The 21,650-nt window shown below is 50.7% G+C and overlaps 1 protein-coding gene across 3 annotated transcripts in view; it reads right to left on the bottom strand.

The window, feature by feature from the left end:
• Positions 1 to 21,650, bottom strand: part of RNF212 (ring finger protein 212) — a 41,952-nt gene that overhangs the window by 2,173 nt on the left and 18,129 nt on the right. For 2 of the 3 annotated variants that reach the window (XM_044768023.2, XM_044768017.2), the window contains 4 exons: positions 19,691 to 19,743; positions 19,546 to 19,606; positions 18,283 to 18,328; positions 12,873 to 12,936 (listed from right to left, as the gene is read on the bottom strand). In XM_044768023.2, coding sequence (XP_044623958.1) covers positions 12,873 to 12,936; positions 18,283 to 18,328; positions 19,546 to 19,606; positions 19,691 to 19,743 — 224 coding nt within the window. Of the gene's footprint in view, positions 1 to 9,020; positions 11,526 to 12,872; positions 12,937 to 18,282; positions 18,329 to 19,545; positions 19,607 to 19,690; positions 19,744 to 21,650 lie in introns of those variants that run through there. The other variant, XM_044768022.2, reaches the window with a different exon arrangement.

Genomic DNA, 21,650 nt, shown 5'->3' with positions numbered 1-21,650 from the left:
CCGGCCGCGTATCTGTGTTGAAATCCTAACAGGTGGGTAAGACACTTCAGCTAACCCTGCAAACGTCCCTGGTAGCTTCTGTCACACCAGAGAGCAGATGGGTAAAGATGGCCCTCCTTTAACACCTGAATACTTTTGTATCCCAATCTTGTAGAATTTTGACATAAGAAAGGCAGGGAGAGAAGGAAGACAGCGTTAGCTTAGGCTCCCTATGTGTCCTCTCACGTCACCCCTCTCCTCATTGAAGAACCTGGATCAGAGCCGTGAGTGCCTTTCCCAAGGCTGCACAGCGCTAAGTGGACAATGGAGGTCTGGTCTGTTTGCCCTTGGGCTGTGTGGATGGCGGGAGGACACTGCCCTCTGGTGGCACCGCAGCCCCTGCTGAGAGTCTGCAGGTGACCCTAGGAAGACCCCGCACAACGCTGAGAACCAGGGAGGCAAACTCTCTCAGCTGTGGCTGTGCTAATTACGTTTTTTACGGTCTGTATTTACGATGGTTTGACGTCCTGGGGCCTTGCTAATCCTGGAGAGAGTGCCCCTCCCAGGGTCAGCGGACCCCCAGGGCCAGGGAAGGGTCTGCCTGCAAGCGTGCCTCTGACACAAACACCAGCCACTCTGAACCTGCGCTCTGATCTGCCTCCTCTGACCTGCCTCCTCTGACTTTCACGCTCCGCCCTAATCACCTGAGGCTGGGCCTCAGAGAACGTGGGGCCCCACCCTGAGACCGCTACAGTGACTCCAGCCAGCCAATCCCAAACCTGCCAGCCTGTCCCGCCCCCTCGCCCACTCCTTCCCCTGAAAACAGTCAGGGCTCCTGCGTGCCCTGCCCTGGCCCCTGCCTCCCGTGTGGCCTGGGTGCGTGCCTGCCTCCTGCCACCTGCCTCTGAGCGTGAACTTCTCCCTTCACAGCGGTTGTCTCCTCATCTGCTGGCCTCACCACCTGATTTCAAACAAATCGGGCACCCGTCAACACACGGCAGAACCAGCAGCCACCGGCAGTGGCTCTCTGCTCGGTGACATCAGGCTCACGGTCACTTGGAAGTTTCTTATTTACTCTTTACAGTAATTTACAGTGGACATACAGAGATGAGGAAACTCAGGCTCCAAGAGACCAACAACTCATGGGGGCCATGTGGGCAGCCCTCTGAGGCCTTGTGTGTTCAGGGCTCTGTGGCCAGAGCGCAGTGGGCATTCTGCACACCCAGCAGGCGGTGGGCTCTCAGGAGTCCCTCGGGCTCTGCCTGAGAACCCCGACACGGCAGAGTCTGTTCTAAAGAGCAGTAGCTCAGTGAGCTGCCGAGGACGGTGGGGCGGCTGGGAAGACGGAAAACTATCCCAGAGCCACCAAGAGCTCAAGAACATGGCAGGGCCGCAGGACCAGAGGAGGACGTCCTCAGGCTGTGAGGGTGCCCCGTGCTCCAGCCAATTAAAACCCAGGAAACTGGGGCCGGCCCTGTGGCTGAGTGGTTAAGTTCACGGGCTCCAGTTCAGTGGCCCAGGGTTTCACTGGTTTGGATCCTGGGCGCGGACATGGCACTGCTCATCAGGCCATGCTGAGGCAGAGTCCCACATGCCACAACCAGACGGACCTACAACAAGAATATACAACTATGTACTGGGGGACTTTCAGGAGAAAAAGCAGGGGTAAAAAAAGACAAAAGAAGATTGCAACAGCTGTTAGCTCAGGTGCCAATCTTTAAAAAAGAAAACAAAACAAAACCAGGAGCCAGAGGGATGCTCCCTTACCAATGAGACACCTCCAAGCCAGAGCCTTGAATTCTGCTCAGGAAAGCAATATTATTTAATGCATTTTAGAAAGATTTTCATTTGAAAAATTTAAATTAAAAACATTTTGAGAGCCAGCCCTGGTGGCCTCGTGCTTAAAGTTCAGCACTCTGCTTTGGTGGCCGGGGTTTGCTTCCCAGGCACGGAACCACACCACCCGTCTGTCAGCAGCCATGCTGTGGTGGTGGCTCACAGACAAGCACTCGAAGGACTTACAACCAGAATATACAACTATGTACTCAGGGCCTTTGGGCAGTAGAAAAAAAAGAGGAATACTGGCAACAGATCTCAGCTCAGAGTGAATCTTCCCTGCCAAAAAAAGAAAAAAGGGAGAGAGAAAAAAGAAATAAAAATTAAAAAAAAATGTGACATTTCAAGAGGGTAAGTTTGATTATCTGGAATATGGAAAAACTCATTGCCCTGTGGTGCCAGATGAACAAGGCTCTGCTGTTTTCTGGATGAGACAATGTGCCTCAAAGCAATCGCTCCTGTCTGATCACTGAGAGGGAAGATACCCAGAAATGCTCTTAAACCAATCAGCCACGGGCATAACATGAGAGGACGTGAAACTGTGCAGCCGTCTGTGGACCGCCTGTCACCGGGTAAAGTGGGACGGCTGCAGGCAGTGTTTTAAGTCATTCAATGAGTGCTGAGAAGACACTTCTGGCTTGTGGAGTCGAAATCAGCAAACCACCTCTACAAGACTGAGTATAAAACTGGATGAACTTGTAAAAACAACTGTTTTAAGAAATCAATGGCATCCGTGCTGGAACACCTGCGGTGGCCTGGGTGGAAGAGGGCACTCTGCCTGGGGCTGGTGAGAGGGCAGCTGCACCAGCGAGGGGCGGCTTGGAACTCACGGCTTTGCTTCCAGGGGGGAAGCCTTGACCAGCAGAAAGCACAGCCACCCCACAAGAGGTGAATCGGTCACAAATGGGGAGCCCACAGCTTTGCTGGCCTGCAGCCACGACTGGGCAGAGCAGAGACCAGCCAGAAATCGAATGGGGAGACTCTGGAGATCAGAGCACCAGAGAAAGGCTGTGCTCCACGTAATCCTGGCCAAAGGAAAAACACACGCATGGGCAGGGGGATGGGCAGGGGGCACCCAGAGCGCCTGGCACAGCATAGTCAGGAGCGGTCAGAGCACTGGCTGCATGTGAGTAGGCTCCCAGCACATGCAGGTCATCAGCAGAAGAGCCAAAAGAATCTAGAAGAAGGAAGAGAAAGTCAGAGGACGCACTTCACAACTTCAAAAATTACTCTAAAGCTATCGGGAGGGAAAAACAAAGAGAAAAGCAGCTCGTCACACGCAGAACAGTGCAGCCCACAGCTGATGTCTCATCAGAGACAAAGGAAGCCACAGGAGGCAGAACCACCATGCAAAGTGCTAGAAACTGTCAACCAGGAATCCCACATCCAGGGAAACGGCCCTTCAGCGTGAAGGCAAACTGGAGACACCCAAAGGTGAGCAACACTGAGAGAACTCATGCTGGCCGCCCACCCTGCAGCGACCAGCTGCTTCAGGCTGAAAGGAGGTGACAGCCGACAGCACCTTGAACCCATGGAAGGAATGAGGAGCACTGGAAATGGTAAAAACATGACAAATGTGAAGAACGCACGTGTCTGTTTCCTCTTGTGATCTCTGAGAAATGTGAGCTGGTTTACAAGAAACAACTACAATCCTGAACTGTTGGGTTTATAACACGTGTGAGTGCTATATATAACATACGTAATGACATATGTAAAGAAAACATTACCAAGTAGGGGAGGAAGTGGAACCTGGCTGCAGCGACACTGCTGTATTTCTCCAGGATTAAGTCAGCTTTCACCTCAAGTTGGTCAGAAGATGCATGTTGTAATCCCTAGGGCAATCGCTAAGAAAAAACAAAACCCACTGCACAGTACCAACCGAGGCATCAAACGTGCCTCAGTCTGCTGGAACAGAACACCATAGACTGTGGGCTTAAGCAACAGAAATTCTGTCCTCACAGTCCCGGAGGCCGGAGGCCCAAGACCAAGGTGCTGGCTGAATTCGGGCTGTGAGGGCTCGCTTCCTGGCTTGCAGACAGCTGCCCTCTCGCTGGGTCCTCACACGGCCTCCTCTATGTGTGTGTGTGCATGGAGACAGGGAGCGAGCTCTCTGGGGTCTCTTCTCATAAGGACACTAATCCTACCAGATCAGGGCCCCCCTTACGACCTCATCGACCTCCTGGGGGTCCCACCTCGAAACACAGTCACCCTGGGGGTTAGGGCTTCAATATACGAATTTTGAGGGGACACAATTCAGTCCATAACAACATGGCACACTAAAAATATTTAATGCAAAACAAGGCAGTTAAGGATATAAGCATAAACAAAAAAATCCCAACTCACACACAAACAAAGGCAGACATAAATCCAAACATATAAATAACCCTCTTAACCACTGATGGGCTAAACAGTCCAATCAAAAGGCAGAGATGTTAAAAATGGATCAAGTCAAAAAAAAAAAATAGCAAGACCTAACCATATATTGTCTACAAGAGGCACACTTTCGATTCAAAGACACAAACAGGTTGAAAATAAAAGGATGGGAAAAGATAGATCATGCAAACTATAACCAATCAGAAAATTAAATGAAGAAAATTCCACTATCAAAAATAATTAAATACCTAAGTGTAAATTTATCCATAAAGTAAAAGACCCGTACACTGAAAACTGCAAAAGATTCTTCAGATAAATTAAAGATCTAATAAACGGAGAGATAGATATGTCATGGCTATGAACTGAAAGACTCAAAACTGTTAAGACAGAAATTCTCCCCCAAATTGATGTACAAATTCAATAAAATTCCCATCAAAATCCCAGCAGGCTTTTTGGGTAGAATGTGACAAATGGATGTTAAAATTTACATGGAAATGCAAATGACCTAAAATAGCCAAAATTATTTTGGTAAATTAAGAACGGAGGTACAGGGCTTAACTGTCTGACTTCAAAACTTCTTGTAAAGTGAAAGGAATCGAGACACGATGGTATTTATAAAAGGACAGGATATGCTGGCCAATAGAACAGGAAGTCCAGGAGAAAACTGTGACACTTATGCTCAATTGATTAATTTCAGTTTTGGACTGTCTGTTCTTAGTACCGTCATATGTCACTTAATGACGGGGACATGTTCTGAGAAATGCATCATTGGGCGATTTTGTCGTCAGGTGAACATCACAGAGTGTACCTACACACTGATATTTTGCAAAAGGTTTTGTGGATGGTGTAGCCTACTACACACCTAGGCTACATGGTACTAATCTTATGGGACCACCATTGTATATAGGGTCTGTCATTGACCGAAATGTCGTTATGCAGCACACGTCTGTATCTAGAATTAACTGATTTTTGTAGATGGATCTTGCATCCTGTAACCTTACCAATCTTGTTTATGATTTCTAGTAGTGTTCTCACAGATTCTTTATGACTTTCTACCTGAAAGATTATGCTGTCTACACTTCTTCCTTTCCAACCCAGGTGCCTTTAATTTCTGTCTGGCCTCACTGTACTGGCTAAGAACCTCCAGTACAAAGTCAAATAGAAGCGGTACGTGTGGACATCCTTGCCTTGTTCCTGGTGTCAAGGGGACACTTTCAATCTCTCAATATTATGATGCTGGCCGTGGGTTTTCTGTAGATGTCCTTTATGAGGCTGAGGAAGTTCCCTTCTATTACATGTTTCTTGAGAATTTTGTCAAAAATTTTTCCTCTTGAAAAGATCTTCTTTTTAGGTCTGTTACTGTCCCAATAGAGTTGCCATATTAACTGGTCTTCAGATGTCAAATAACCTTGAATTCCTTGGGTAAACCCCACTTGGTGATGGTACATAAACCTTTTTATATGCTGCTGGATTTGATTGCCTCAGAGCTTTCTAAAGAATTTTGCACCCATACTCATGTGGAACGTTGCTCAGTCTTTCTCTTGTGTTGTCTTTGGCTTCGTTATTAAGACATTACTGACCTCATGAAACGCACTGGGAAGCGTCTGATCCTCTTCTATTCTCTGAAAGAGTTTAGGTAGGATTGGTATTAGTTCCTCCCTAAACGTTTCATAGAATTCACCCACGAAGCCATTGGGAAACAGGATTTTCTTTGTGGGAAGATGTAGAAAGTACTAATTCAGCTTCTTTACTTGACAGAGATCTATCCGGATTTCCTATTTCTTGAGGTAGTTTTGGTAATTTCTTTCTAGGAATTTGTCAACTTCACGTGAACCACTTGTTAGCAGAGAGTTGCTCACAATATCCCCTTACAATCCCTTCAATATCTGTAGGGTGTATAGTGATGTCCCTGCTTTTATTCCTGACACTGGTAATTTGTGTTCTTTTTCTCTTGCTAAGTCTAGGTAAAAGTTTACCAATTTTGCTGTTCTTTTCAGAAGACAAACTAGGTTTCATTGATGTTCTCTATTGTTTTTGTTTTCCATTTCATGGATTTCCACTCTACTCTCTTGTACCTTCCTACGGTGGAAGCTTAGATGGCTGACTTTAGGTCCCCTTCCTTCTAAAGGACTTAGAGCTGTGCATTTCCCTCTAAGCACTGCTTTATCTGCAGCCTATACATTTTGATATGTTGTATTTCCTTTCATTCAGTTCAAAATATTTTCTGATGTTACTTCTGGTTTTTCCTTCAATCCATAAGTTAATTAGAATTGTGTTAATTTCCAAATATTCATTTTATTCTCAGATTTTTCTATTGCTGATTTCCAATTTAATCCCATTGTGGTCTGAAAATACACTGTGCGTGATTTAGTCCTTTGAAGTGCACTGGAACTTGCTTCCTGTCCCAGTACATGATCTGTTCTGGAGAATGCTCCGTTGCACTTGAAAAGAATCTGTATTCTGGTGTTGTTGGGTGATGTCTACACTTGTCAGATAAGTCAATTGGGGTTAATAGCACTGTTCAAGTCTCCTATCTTCTTATTGATTATTTGTCTAATTGTCTTATCAATTATTAACCATGGGGTATTGAGATATCCAGATCATAATTTTTGGATTAACTTTTTTTTTTTTTGAGGAAGATTAGCCCTGAGTTATCATCTGCCAATCCTCCTCTTTTTGCTGAGGAAGACTGGCCCTGAGCTAACATCCAAGCCCACTGTCCTCTACTTTTTTTTTTTAATACATGGGATGCCTACCACAGCATGGCTTTTTGCCAAGTGGTGCCATGTCCGCGCCCAGGATCTGAACTGGCAAACCCTGGGCCACCGAGAAGCAGAACATGCGAACTTCACTGCTGTGGCACTGGGCCGGCCCCTAACTGCTTCCTTTTTTAATTGTCAGTTTTGGCCTCATGTATTTTAGGGCTTCCTGTTTTGGTGTGTCTACACCAACAGCTGCTAGGTCTTCCTGATATATTACCCCTTTTATCATCATGAAATACCCCTCTTTGTCTCCAGTCATATTTCTTAATTCAAAACCTACTGAAAACAGCCACTCCAGTTTTTTTCTATAATTCTTTTCAACCTACTTGTATCTTTGAATCTAAAGTGTATCTCTTGTAGACAGCATCCACTTGGGTCTTCCTATTGTTCCAGTCTGACAGCTTCTGCTTTTTCACTGGAGTACCTGGTGCACTTACGTTCAAAGTTTCTATCCATAGGTCAGGTTTGTGCCTCTTTGCTGCTTGTTTCCTGAATGTCTCATATCTTGTTTGCTCCTGCTCCCCTTTATGTCTTTCCTTATCTAGCTGTTCCATCAATCTCTGAGGGTACTGAGAGCTCTAAAACTGATTTTTTTTTTTGCTATCAATTGTACCTTCATGGCCACAGTTCTTCCAAACAACCACGACTTGCTAATTAATATTTTCACAAAAACGTTGTCACATGGGTCCAGATTTCAAAGGAAAAAAATACACAGCCATTGTTCTAGGAATTTTATACTAGAGTTGGGCACACATCATTTTGACTATGTGCTTCAGAAAGTACTTAGACACTGTTCGACCTTAACATAAGATGACTCAACTGTTGCTGATGCTTTTTTTGACAGTTAAAAATAATCTCATGCCACTGGATTGGTCTTGTGTCATTCAATATGGTGTACATATACACCACACGCAAACATACACATAAGATGGATGGATAGTTGTTATGAACAGTGTGAAATAAATTCATTTCCAGCTATGGGTTGTTTGGAAAAAAGATCAATATGATACATTTCCACTATAAGTAAATGAAAATGAATGCAGCCCTGTGGTTTCCTGAAAGCCTGGTTCTCCACGTGGCTCCAGAACTGCATTGCTGACCCCTGGAACGCGTATTCAACAACTGTCTGTTTCTTCTTCCCAGCAGCCTTTGCTTCACACATCTGCTCTGTTGTCGGATGTGTAACATTCTAACTGCTGTGTCTTCCTGACACAGTGACCCTTTATCATGATGAGATGTTCCTCCTTGTCTCCAGAAACCTTCTTTGTCCTAAAGTCTCTTTTGTCTGATACTTGCATCACTGCTCTAGTTCTCATCTAGTTACTGTCTGCATGGCATCGTTCCCATCCTTTTACCTTGCACTTATTTGTGTTGAATTTAAAGCGTGTCTCTTGTGGACTGTGTAACTGCATCTTGCTTTTATCTAGTATGACAATCTCTGCCTTTTGATCAGCGTATTTAATCTAAGTACTGATGTGATTTGATTTACATCTGCCATTTTGCTATTTATTGTCTAGATGTTCGATGTCTCTTTTTTCCTCTAGTCTGCCTTTATTGCCTTCTTTTGCATTAAACAAATCCTTTTTAATTTGATATTGTAGTATTATGTAATAATGTAATATTTTAATTCCTCTTGAATTTTAAACTGTATTTTGGAGTTATGTATGTTACTTTAAACTAAACAAGTCTAATTCTATTAATACAGACTTAATTCTAGTGAAATGCAGCACCTCTGCTCCAACATAGCTGCATTTCCTTCCCCTCCTCTGTGCTTATTGTCGTGTATGTTAAGCTATTTGTTATAACCCCAACAAAAGTTGCTTCAACCACCTTACATTTTAAGTAGTAGAGTCAGAGAATAAGAATGTCTTACACTCCCCTACATGCTTTCCACCTCTGACACTCTTTGCTCCTTCCAGTGGAGTCTGGTACCATCAGTGTAAACGTCTTCCTTCAGCATTTCTTGTAGGGCAGGTCTGTTAGCAACAAATTCTGTTTTTGTTACTCTGTGACTGTCTTAATTTCATCTCCATTTTAAAAATTACTTTGAATATACTTTTTTTTCTATTTCCCTTTTTATTGAGGTTATGATAGCTTACAACCTTGTGAAATTTCACTTGTACATTATTGTTTGTCAGTCATATTGTAGGTGCACCACTTCACCCTTTGTGCCCACCCCTCACCCCCCTCTTCCCCCTGGTAACCATTAGGCTGTTCTCTTTGTCCACATGTTTATCTTCCACATATGAATGGAGTCATACAGAGACTGTCTTTCTCTGTCTGGCTTATTTTGCTTAACATGATGCCCTCAAGTTCCATCCATGTTGTTGTGAATGGGATGATTTTATCCTTTTTTATGGATGAGTAGTATTCCAGTGTATATAAATATATGCCACATCTTCTTTATCCAATCATTGGTCACTGGACACTTGGGTTGCTTCCATGTCTTGGCTATTGTGAATAGTGCTGCAGTGAATACAGGGGTGCACGTTACTTTGGATTGTTGATTTCAAGTTGTTTGGGTAGATACCCAGTAGTGGGATAGCTGGGTCATATGGTAGTTCTATTTTTAATTTTTTGAGGAATCTCCATACTGTCTTCCATAGTGGCTGCACCAGTTTGCATTCCCACCAGCAGTGTATGAGGGTTCTCTTTTCTCCACAACGCCTCCAACATTTGTTATTTTTTGTTTTGGTGATTATAGCCATTCTTAACAGGTATAAGGTGATATCTTAGTGTAGTTTTGATTTGCATTTCCCTGATGATCAGTGACGATGAGCATCTTTTCACGTGCCTATTGGCCATCTGTATATCTTCTTTGGAGAAATGTCTATTCATATCCCCTGCCCATTTTTTGATCGTATTGTCTGATTTTTTGTTGTTGAGATTCATCTTCATTATAAAAGGAGAATTCTACTGGTTATAGAATCTTTGGTTGGTATTTTTTAAGAGCACTTTGCACGTGGCCATATCTAAGAGAACTTGAGAAGAGAATACAACCTGTTGAATAAAACAGGAATCCATGAATCTACGTTCTATAAATAAATGAATGAATACATAAATTGGATAAAAGGGAAAGCACTTCCTCAGTAGAATGCCAACTGACACATGTAGAAGGACTTGTGGATATATGGAAGTCACTCCACACAGTCGTCACAACAATGGTTGACTGTTGGGGTGAAGGCTGGATGAAGAAGAGAGAATCAGCGTCCATGGGATGCTCATCAGAGCAGGTCATGGTGCCAGCTTGGAGAAACTGACAGACACCAGTGCAGCCGGGTGACACAGTGGATGTCCCCATGGTGGGACAGGGTGACTGTGTGCGCCCTGACATGATGTGCCAAGAAGAGGCAGCAGTTATGGGCATTGCTGCTAGGAGAGCTTGGTCTGGTCTTATGAGGAAACAAACACCAGACAAGCCAGCTCATGGGTCATCTTCTAGAATTTAAGGACTGTATTCTTTAAAACTGTTGAGGATGGCAAAGACAGGGAAAGCATGAGGGTCTGCTCCAGCCTGGAGGGGACTGAAGAGGTGTTACACCTGGAGACAGGGTGTGTTCACACGGGACTCTGGACCTGAGGGGTAAAGGAGTCTGGCCGCGACGGCTGACGGGCCGAGCTGTGTCGGGGCCGAGCGGCCTGGGCTGCGGGCGGTCCTGCGGAGGAGGCCCTGTCTTTCAGGGGAGCAGGCACCACAGCTGTAACCTGCTCTCAGCGCCTCAGAGAAACTCTGACGACCCAGAGGGGAAAATATGGCACGATGTTCACAGCTGGGGAGTCCAGGTGAGGGGGACATGGGAGTTTTTACCGTTTTACCATTTTTCTGTGTGTTTGAGACATTTTCAAAACAAATTATAAAAATACTAAGTTGGACACTCATCTTACAACGTCTCTCTCTCCAAATATACTCCCAAGAATTTGGAAAAAGGTAAACATTAAAAACTAGAAGAAAATGATCTGGGAATGGGAAAAAAATCTAAGCATAAAAACCTATGAAATAAAAAAGATAATAGTAACAGATTTGAGAAGATAAAAATGTTAAATGTCTAAAATGCAAAAAATCAAATACAAAATGAGAAAGCACATTGGGTAAAAGGTCATACCCTTTATATCGAGGGTTTCATGCACATGAAGGGAAAGAGAAAAACAGACAATTCATAGAAAACCCACAAGATGCCCACGATGAAAATGCTCAGAATCGTTGACAGTCACAGAAACGAGGCCCTCTCCTTTCAGACTGGAAAGGGGGCACCACAGACACTCAGGGTGCCAGACGCCCCCGGGGCAGCCCTTGTAACTTGTTGACACTTATCAACACACAGAGGGTCCCTGTGCTCCCTGTGACCTTCTGGAAACGTAGCTGGGGACAGAGTCAAGTGAGTACACGTGTCCTCATACGAGCCCCCGTCACCCTGACGTGAGGTCGGCCCCAGGAGAGGCAGGGAGGGTGCTCCAGGCCGAGAGCACAGCTGAGCAGGGTGGCGGGCACACGCCAGCCAGACCTCGGGTGTCTGTATGGAGAAGGAGGATGCAGCGGTTCCAGAAGCTGCCAGTCGCTCACATGCTGCTGGCCTCCTGTGAAGACAATGGGAACCATGAAGCTGGGCCACAGGTGGGGGCATGGGTGGGGCGCGGGCGGCACCAGGGTGGGAGGGCAGCTTGTCCAGCCCTGTGCAGGCAAGGACATGGGCCCCACAGGATGCTCCCAACCAAGGCGGGCGCACAGCAAGAACCTGCACCCTGGAGAAACGCGACTTGCATCACCAAGGAAACGCATCAACAGGCAGCTGAGCAGGACTTGAGCACAAGTGTCACCAATGCTCCCCAAGGTGTGACAGGTGCTCCATCCATGGGGACAAGCCAGCTGAAGAGTGGCACATCAGATCACTGCGACAGAAACTCAACTGAGGGGCGCAGGAGCTGTACCTGTGAGCCGCTTGACAGAACCCAGGTGGGAAGCACAAAGGAAAAGGGCCGGGACAGACAACAGGGCTCCCGCGGGAGAGGCAGGGAGGCGGACACGAGCATGCAGACCTGAAGGAGGCCCAAGCGGGATGAGCGCTCGAGCCGGGCACCTCATGGCCAGCAGACACCCCAAAGCTTCCAGAGGCAAAAGCACAGCACCGTGGACACGGAGGACAGGCTGGCGCCACCTCCCCAAAGTGCTGAAGGACGAGGGGCCTGAGCCAGCGCTCCCGGGGCACCTACACACTAGCTCAGGGTGTGGGTGGAACCAGAGGCTCCAGAAAGGATGCCCAGGAGAGCTGCACCTGGAGGCCCTCACTGAGGCCATTACTAGAACGGCAGCGTCAGCAAGAAGAAAGACGGATCTAAGAAGCGAGATGCAGGCAGCAACGGCGAGAAAGGACAGAAGAGCTCACGGTGCAGAACAAGTATTGGTCACGAATTTAAACGTTTCCAGGATGGCAGCGAGATTAATTCCACGGAGTTGGCTGGTGTTTGGCGAGGGAGGGACATGGAGGCAGAGAGCCCGTGTGGGCGCCCGTACTGGCCAGAAGGCCTTGTGCTTCACAGCACTAGGGGCGACAGGGGTCGGGGGGCAGGAGGGCTCACTGTGACCCCAGGGGGAAGGGCCTGAACCAGCAGGTGTGGTGGGCACTCACTTCGGAAACCGACCAGAGACTCCAACAATTCTCAGTCAGCCAGTCCCGTGACACAACCTTTGCTCAAACCCAGGAGACACAGCAGTTTCTTCCGTGACATGTTAAATGGTGCTCACGAAGGTGTCCCTCAACAGACCCAGGAGCTGCACCACTTTGGGGAGTGTGTAGCCGCCCACGCTGATGTCACTGAAGGACAACACTGGACAAGCTGTGACGGATGGGATTCAACATCCCTTCAGGGGAACACATTTCAACACGCGTGTGGATCTGAGGTGTGGTCTCAGGGACGTGCACTCACCCATGCGTCCATCCTGCGGTGGACTAATCAGGGAGATTCTCGTCGGGCCAGCTGCTATTTCAGGCTAAGCACATAAAGAGAAAAAAAATCGATGACATGTGAGAGCTGCCACTCCTGGGAGCAAGAACCTCCTCGTTGTTAACTAGGAACACAGCTCCTTGGGCTTATCAGCCTGACAAATTCCTGGCTGATGCGGTTTCGAGCTCACGTACGTGGAGGGCAATGCAGCAAGTCCCTGATACGCCCACTGCCCACCAGGCCACAGCAGCGAGGGGATGAAGGGGTCACCAAGTGCTTGTAAGAATTTTGGCAGAGAGAAAAAGGAAACAAAGTTCTTGGCTGTCATTAGAAATTTTAAAATCTCGAGTAAATCCTCATTTTGGGTGCATAATTTTGTCACCTTGAAATCCAGGTGTTGATGACAGGGGCGTGGTAGTGTTGTTTGCAGGCCTACTCCAGGCCGTGCACACACGTCAGGGTCACCACCCCTGACTCCCCTCAGGGAGCCCAGAGGGACAGCAGCTTGTCGGGCTGTGAAGCTGGTGACGGAGGCCACTCTGTACCCAGGGCCCTTCCTCTCAACCACTTGGCAGGGGGGATCTGGGGGCCGGCGGTGGACACAAAGGTGCTGCCAGGAGTGCAGACCAGGTGCTGCTTCTTGCCATCCAACCCTTCATTTCCATGGTCGGTCCTGGCCCCATTCCTGTGGCCCCTCACACTCCCGGCCCCCACTAGTCTGTCCCCAGACTCGGCTACCACCACCACCTGTGGCCCTGCTGGGATCTCCGTGGCCCACCTTCCCAGCTCCTGTGCCCTGGCACACCCACCCCAATGATCCTTTGCTCCACCACCGAGCGGCCTCACTCCAGAGCACAGGGCACCCTCTGCAAACACACCAACCCCAGCTCTGTCTCGGCTCATGCCCAGGCAGATCCCAACCTTGGAGGCACAGCTCCCTCAGGCAGACAGGCTTTGCAATCGGCACTGCACTCCTGGCAGGCCAGCATCCCCTGAGCCCTCCACTTGGCACGTCCTCCATCCAGCCATCCAGCCTCCAACCACCCAACCCCTTCTCTCCCCATCCACTTCGGGCTGATACCTCACTCACGCCCAGACAGAAGTTCTGAAACCGGGAGCGTCTCCCCCTGCCATCTGCGCAAACGGCAGGGCTGGCTCCAGTGCGTCCCCCGCCCTGTTCAGGGGTGCTCTCACCGTCACTTCTGTGTCCTTCCCGTCAGCTCCCATAGCTTCCACACAGCTCACCATAAGAAGAGCCCCAACCTCCGAGCCCCTCCCAGCCAGAGGTTCAGTTCTCTGCTGCATTTAGAGTGACTCTCGAGAGGGCCTGTCCTGTCCATACTTCCCCTGGGGGCTCCCCTCCCCATCTGTGGCCGCCCGCCAAGTCGGGGTGCCCAGATGCCTGCCGTCCCCATTGGCCTGCAGCATCTCTGACATAGGCTCTCAGTGCTGCACATGCTGGCTCACGCTGCGGCAGCCCTCTGCACATCTGCTCCTCTTGAGGCCTTGTCCCGGGCTGTCCCCTCATGACTGCCACCTCCAGCCTGTTGTGCATATCACGCCACACACATCCAGTGCAGGCCAACTCCAGCCAACGATGCAGCATTTGAAACTTCAACAGAGAAAAGTTATTTCTACACACGAGGACAAAATCACTAATGTCAGGTAAGAATCAGGTGAACTGTCTCTTCTCACTCTACCTCCTCACGAGAAAAGACTCTCATTTGTCAGGTCAGTTCTTGAGTGCTCCGGGGAAGAATTCAGTGACAGATGAAGCAAAAAGAATTTAAAGACCCAGAGTGGGGGCCGGCCCGGTGGTGCAGCGGTTAAGTTCGCACGTTCCACTTCTCGGCGGCCTGGGGTTCACCGGTTCAGATCCCAGGTGTGGACATGGCCTGGCTTGGCAAGCCATGCTATGGTAGGCGTCCCACATATAAAGTAGAGGAAGATGGGCATGGATGTTAGCTCAGGGCCAGTCTTCCTCAGCAAAAAGAGGAGGGCTGGCAGTAGTTAGCTCAGGGCTAATCTTCCCCCCTCAGAAAAAAAAAAAAAATGACCCAGAGTGCCCAGGAGGATGGCCACAGCCCAGAGGCCTGGCCAGGTGGGCCCAGCCTGGGGGAGGGCACTGAGGTGGCTGTGCGGGGACAGGGTGGTTAAGGTGCTACCGTGAGCACCTCGAGTGAGATGCGCCAAGATGGGGCCTGTGAGGACCTGTTTTCTGGAGCGCGTTTGGGAGTTAGTTACTGTCTAGGGTCTGGGGTGCTGGCTGCTACATTCAGGACTTGAACCGTCACTTGGCTTTCCACTTTGCCAGGTGGCGAGGCCAACATGCAGAGCAGGACCAGGACTGGCCTGGAGCGGCACTGGGAAGCCACGGGGCCTCAGGTGGCGCCCACGTCAGCCACGCTCCGAGGAACGCATCTTCAAGTGGAGGCCCCTAGTTGGTAATCCAGGAGTCACAGGGAAACAGGAGCCGAACACATGCCAAGTGCTGGGAGGAGACGCAGGGCAGGCGGCAAGTGGCAGGAGAAGGTGGCGCCAACAGGCATGGCACTCACCCTCTTCCCATGTGGCCCAGACGTGCCCGTAGAAATGGCCAAGCTCCCTCACGGCTCTCCTGCCCCAGCTGCCCGGGCCCCTCCCGACACCTTCTCAGCTATGTGCACCGAGCACAGAGGCCAGGCTCGGCTTCACGTTCTCCCTCTATCCACAACTTGCTCACAAGAGAATCTTTCCTGCCAGAAAATAAACGCTCTGGAAAGACCCAGAACTTTTGTGATGTCAGAAAAGCATAGAAGATTCTTAAATGGCCAGAAAGGCTTGGTTGTCCAAGGCTCCCTTCCAGGTTATCTGAGGCTCCGGGTCTGCGTGTCCTTGTCCGGGGGCCGCCTATAGCACCGAGCTGCACAAAACAGGCGGCACCAGCGACGTCCCTCGTGGCAGCCGCGGCGTGTTCTGCCTGGTGCTCCGCGCTCTCTCCCAACGGCCGAGGTGCACGCAGTCTGAATCCTCCTCGAAACCAGTCTCACGTTTTACCAGCTTCCTTCATTAATTCGTGAGTTAAACAAAGTACGTATCACTTTCTATTTGTAAGTCACAATCCTGCCTCTAAAAAAACCAAGCTCTGTTAACATTGGCCAGTTGTGGGCAGTACCAAATCCTGTGCTCCTTACGGCTAAAAGCCCTGACTGGGAGAGCCCGTGCCCACGTCCACGGCTGACGTGTCACCAGCATCTCTATCCTCACTTGCAGGTGGTTGGGCATTGGGCGGACAGCAGGCTCTGCCTCTCCCACTTTCTCTCCCAGGACCCCAGGCTCGGCCCAGGGCAGCAAGGAGGAGGGAAGACGAAGCCCCTGAGGATGGGCAGGGCAGCTGACCCTGGTGGCATGGCCCCAGGCCTCTCTCACGGGTGTGTGAGGTGGGCACTGTGCCTCCCAGGCTGGATGTGGCGCTCGCGCTCTGCTTCTCCAGCAGCCGCCCCGACGAGCAGCCCTCTCTGTGGCCACTCGCCTCTGACAAGCCCTCCGGAGCAGGGGCCCCGCCAAGAACACCCCAGACAACACTCCTCTGGCAGCCCATGGCAGGGGCCCAGAGCCCGTCCTCATTCACCTTGAGGAGTGGGGAACTGCCCACTGCTCCACCCCAACAGGCCGGCAGGCCAGACGGTAAGGTCTGGTTCCACCTGTGCCATCTGGGTGGTCTCCCGCAACCTCAGCTCAAGGTTTCCAGGAGACATCTCTCATTCCGCCCCATTCAGGGCTCCCAGCAGCTCCGCCAAAGACGCCTTCACGTGCACCAGGCCTGGGCTGAGACGGGCTCCAGAGGCAAACAACTGGGTTGACAAGTTTCCTTGAAAACTTGCACTCTGTTCCGGCACAGCGGTTGGCAAACTACGCCCACAGCTGGTTTCTGTCACTAAAGTTTTACTGGAATGCAGCGGTGCCCACTTGTTTCCACACTGTCAGTCAGAGGCGAGCAGTGGCGACAGAGACCCGTCGGTCCACAGTCTCAACCGTCTACTGTCTGGCCCCTGATAGAAACATTCTCTGAGATCTAGCCTCGAGCCTCGCTCTGGAATTTCACAAGAGTTCACTACACCCAGGTCCCTCAGCGGCAGTTTCCAAAGTGATCCCAGGGACATGAAGTCAGTTCAGCCTGTTGTCTTCAATCTCAGAACAAGGCCATGCATGGGCTGAGGCACGTGGTCCACCCTCAGGGAGCACAGGTGAGCTCCAGGAGGCCTTCCTCATGAGCTGCTGGCGAGGCATGAAGACGGTGGGGTGCTGGGGTGCAGAGGGCTGCAGACGCCCAGGGCAGGTAGGGGCAGCCACGGCCTCCCTCCGAGGTGTGACAGAAAGCATGTGCTGTCTGGTAGCACAGCCGACACTGGTGGGATGGGAGGCGTGGGGAGATGAGTGGGCCTAGAGAGGAGGTGTGAGCTCACACCAACCGATAAGGACTGGGTGTCCCCCCCAGTCACAGCACCCCAGTCACAGCAGCTCTGCACTCCCATCTTCTTACCCTGGAAGCCAGGCTCCCCTGTAATCTGGGTCCAGGAGGGCTCCCCTGAAATGAGCACTGTTTCTCATTAACAAGTCTGCACGGTAGGGTCCACCTTACAGGACTACCAGGAAGCCTGAGTTCACATCCACACAGTGCTTGGGATGGCACTATGCAACACCATCCCAAAGCAGTATGTGAATGAGTAAGTCCCCAACACTCACAAGTAAGTGTGCACAGACCACCCTGCTCACTGCTTGCAAGAACCGGCTGCACTTCCTGGCGTGGTTTGCTCACCCTCCCAACGCCTGGGCCTTTTTCCTCCCCCAGCCTCTCCACTGGTCACTTCCCCCATCTTCCCAACTCTGGTGCTGGCCCCTGGAGTCAGATGGTGCTCTGCCTGGGCTGGGCGGTGATGGGCTGGGCCTGGTCTCCCTGCACTTCTGGCCACGTCTCCTCTGGGCATGCTTCTCTCCAAGGTGAAGCTGTCGCCTCCTGTTCTTCAGGGCCCTTCACATTTCCAACCCACCTCTTTACCTGGGCTGACAGGATTTATCCTGGTTTTACTCAGCCTGGTTTCCACCATCGCTCCAGCCTGCAGGTGGAGCACAGGGCTGCCAGCCCGGCAGCTGCTTCTCCCCACGCAGCACGGGACCTGCCTCCTGCTCTGACCACAGTCAGGCCCTGAGCAGAAGGAATGTGCACGTAACGGTCACTCGGGACCTGGTTTACAAACCATATCCCAACTGGCTCACCCCTTGGTCTTACATATGTGAAGAGACACTGTGATCGGTCCACTGTTAAATGAACGGTTACATTTATTAGTGCCGAGAAAAACTGCGAATACTAAGTATCTGGGAAACAAGTGACACAGGAGAACAGACAACTTACTTTCCTCAGTGGGGAAGGAGTGAGGTCAACTTCCATGGACTCCACTCTGTTAAAGAGACAGTGATGCACATTAACTGGGCCTGGGACTCACCTACGGTGGAACAACGCCAATTCAAACAGACTCACAGTAAGACCCTGTGTGAACATCTGCATCGTCCTTCAGGCCCACGAAGCTATCAGACTGCAGGGAGTTACAGACCTGATCACTGCCTTCTCCCTTTTCAAAGCTCTGTGCTGGCCACCCCGTCTGGAAAACACTCATTCATCCACAGGGCACTGAGGCCCTTCCCCCTCTGGCCCCCGTGAGCTCTGGAGTCCGGCCTTCCCATCTCACTGCCCGCACATGCCCGTACTCACTGCCTCCTGGCTCAGACAGCCCCTCTTCTGGTTGTCCATCCCAACTCTTCTTACTCCTGCCCAAACCTCCTGGGAGCAGGAGCACCTTATTTACTTTCGTTAACACTTTCTGCCTGGCACATACATTTTTCACAATTAGTGCTCATTAAGTGTTAGTTTTTTAATTAATTAGCCCAAAGGCTGATGTGGAAACATCATTTGGGCATCCCCGCAGGAGAAAAGAGGCAGAAAGAAAGAAAGAACAGAGGAAGAAAGGAAGAGCGAATCGTCTAAACAATGACTTTCTGAAGGCATGCTAAATGTGAGATGCTGTGCAGCCAGAGGAAGCACCAGGGAAGGAGTGAGGGCGCCGGCCGGGCCCAACTGGCTGCCTTGGGCGACCTCCCACGGGGACCTCCCGGGCTGCACAGGAGCTCAGATCCAGTCACTTCAAGGAAACAACGGTGGAGTAGGAACACACACCAGGGACTGCCCCCTTCAGCAGGGGTGGGTCTGGGTCCCCGCGGTGCCACCAGCACAGCCTCTATTTCCTGCCCTGTTTCCTCTGTGTTGGATCCATTTCCAAGCTGCCTCCCCTAGGCTGGCCATCCTGATCACAGAGGAGAGTCCCAGGGACGATACTCATCGTGCAGCCTGGGTCGTGTGACCACTCCCAAACTAATCACTACGGGCACAGGAACAGACCTGTGACTGGCAGCCTGGACCACACACCTGGTCTGAGGACCGGCACCTGCGGGACGGGCATGCTCCTGAGTACCTGCGCTGACCATCCAGTATTAGGGGATTTCAGGGGGAAGGGATGGGGGGACAGACGCAGGCGTGTCAAAGGCAGGATGTATGCAACTTCCAAACATCAGTCCAGCGGTGTCCACAAACTCTAAGACCAGCCCCACCAGACGCACACACCTTTCAGAGGCGGACGAGTCCGGTGGCAGGAACGGACACCCATGTGGCTGTGCTGAAGGGGCTGTGGCAGAAAGCCCAGCATCAGAGCACACTCAGGGCTGCGCGGGAGCACTTCCCCTCCCCCTCGAGGCGGCGCTTCACTTACTTGAAACTGAATTTCTTATTGTGCTGAAAACCGTCTGTTGTGATGATCTCATACTAAATAGATGGAAAAATGGTATTAATTAAACCATAAAAACTTACTGCCAGTTAATCCATTTCAGTTGAAAGAACAAGACTAAAACAGCTGAATGCTCTCCCTGGCCCCATCCCCTCAGACCCTCCCAGACCCACTCGTCCCACATACATGTCCATAATCCATCCCAGAGATGCTCCCTGAGGACAGGCACGCGGCCTGTGGCTCCCTGACTCTCGAGAGCCCAGAGCAGTACCGAGAACACAGTGGGGCTCAATAAAGGCCTGCTGAGCGACTCACTGACCACGTGGGAGGAGCACCACAGCCTGCCAGATCTCCTGAAGGGCGCATGCACCTGCTTCCAAGTGACTCCGCAAAAAAATGACACGCTATGGGCACATGGGGAGGATGAGCGACAACACCTGGGACAGAAAGCCAGGGCCACGGACACCACTCGGGTTAAAGCTGCATGGCTTTAAGGGCGAGGAGGACACGCACAAACGTGGTCTGGGCCTGCAGAGTGCACGGGCCTCCTCCCTGGAGGAAAACCCACAGGGTGCATCCCAGGAGGACCCGCTGCGAAGCGCCACGATGCCAGAAACGCTCCACCTGGAGCGAGAGTCCAAGGGACACAAGCGGACCGGGACTCCCAAGGACCTCAGAGTCGGGAACTAAAAACTGCCTGTGAGATGCCGCAAGAAAGACGGCAGAAAATAAGCAAGGAACGTGATATAAAAATAACTAGGAGTGTTCTAGAAATGTAAAATTGAGCTGCCAAAGTCAAAGCTTGATGGAGGAGGTGTGCAGCAGCAGAGCTGGAGGGACTGGGCCTAGAGATTGAGGAGGCCACCTGGACGGTCAGAGCACTGCCAGGAGAGTGACACAGCAGGTTACGGGGCCCAGAGACAGAACAAGCAGGCCTGCCAGGTTTGGAACAGGCTGCAGGAGACTGCAAAAGGGCAGTTTCTGAAAAGATAACGGCTGGGAATTCTCCAGAATTAATAAACGACCACATTCCACAGAAAGCAAGCAGGTTACATTCCGAGGAGGATGACTTGGAGCGCGCCCACGCTCAGGCACCGTGTGACGTCGGCCACTCCTCCTGTGAGCTGCGCGGCAGGGTGGAGGGATGGGCGGGCTCGCAGGCACACGAGGTCTCCACTGCATTGTTTTCACAATCCTTTAACAGGTGTGAAAGTCATCTCAGCTTGGGGGCTACGCAACAATGTGCCATGGGCTGGACTTGGCTGCAGCTTGCTGAGCCCCGGAACACACCCTCACGAGGCAGTACCTGCAGCGACGACGGCTGGCAAAGGCGAGGCAGGACAGCGCGACAGACTCTCCCAGCTCCTCCTCCAGCCCATGGTCCTGGGACGGCCACACTAGTTAGCTGCCCAATGCATCTACATGCACTGCGTGGGTCACCCCTGCACACACAACCAACTAGGCAGACAGCAGCCCTGCAGCGCCATTGACTCTGCAACCTTTAAATAACGTGCAACTCACCAAATCAGGGCTTCTAAATATTCACCACATTACAACACTTAACAGAAAGCTACACTGCATCTCCTAACATCAAAGATGATGTGGAAGGTGAGATGCGCCACATTTACACATGGTGCTAGCTGACCTTGGGTGCGTGATGGCTTCCTCACTGATAACTGGATGTGCTGCACGCCCATCCTTTCATAAATGCACAATTCCTGGCAGAACGGAGGCTACCAGCTGCAGGTGGGGGTCCCATGGGGCCCAGCCTCAGAGGCCCTCCAGGTGCAGGGCGGTCACTCTTGCAGGCAGCCAAGTGCCTGCGCTCTCCCAGGCCACCCCTATCACCTCAGGAATCACCTGGGGACCCCAAGGGGAACCACCCATATTTGTTTCACTCTTTCTCTCCTTTTTCTTCCCTTCAGCCTCCCACTGCATTTTTGCT

The sequence above is a fragment of the Equus asinus genome, chromosome 3, assembly GCF_041296235.1.
Source record: "Equus asinus isolate D_3611 breed Donkey chromosome 3, EquAss-T2T_v2, whole genome shotgun sequence".
Classification (NCBI taxonomy): Eukaryota; Metazoa; Chordata; class Mammalia; order Perissodactyla; family Equidae; genus Equus; species Equus asinus.
This window is presented reverse-complemented; position numbering and strand designations above follow the sequence as displayed.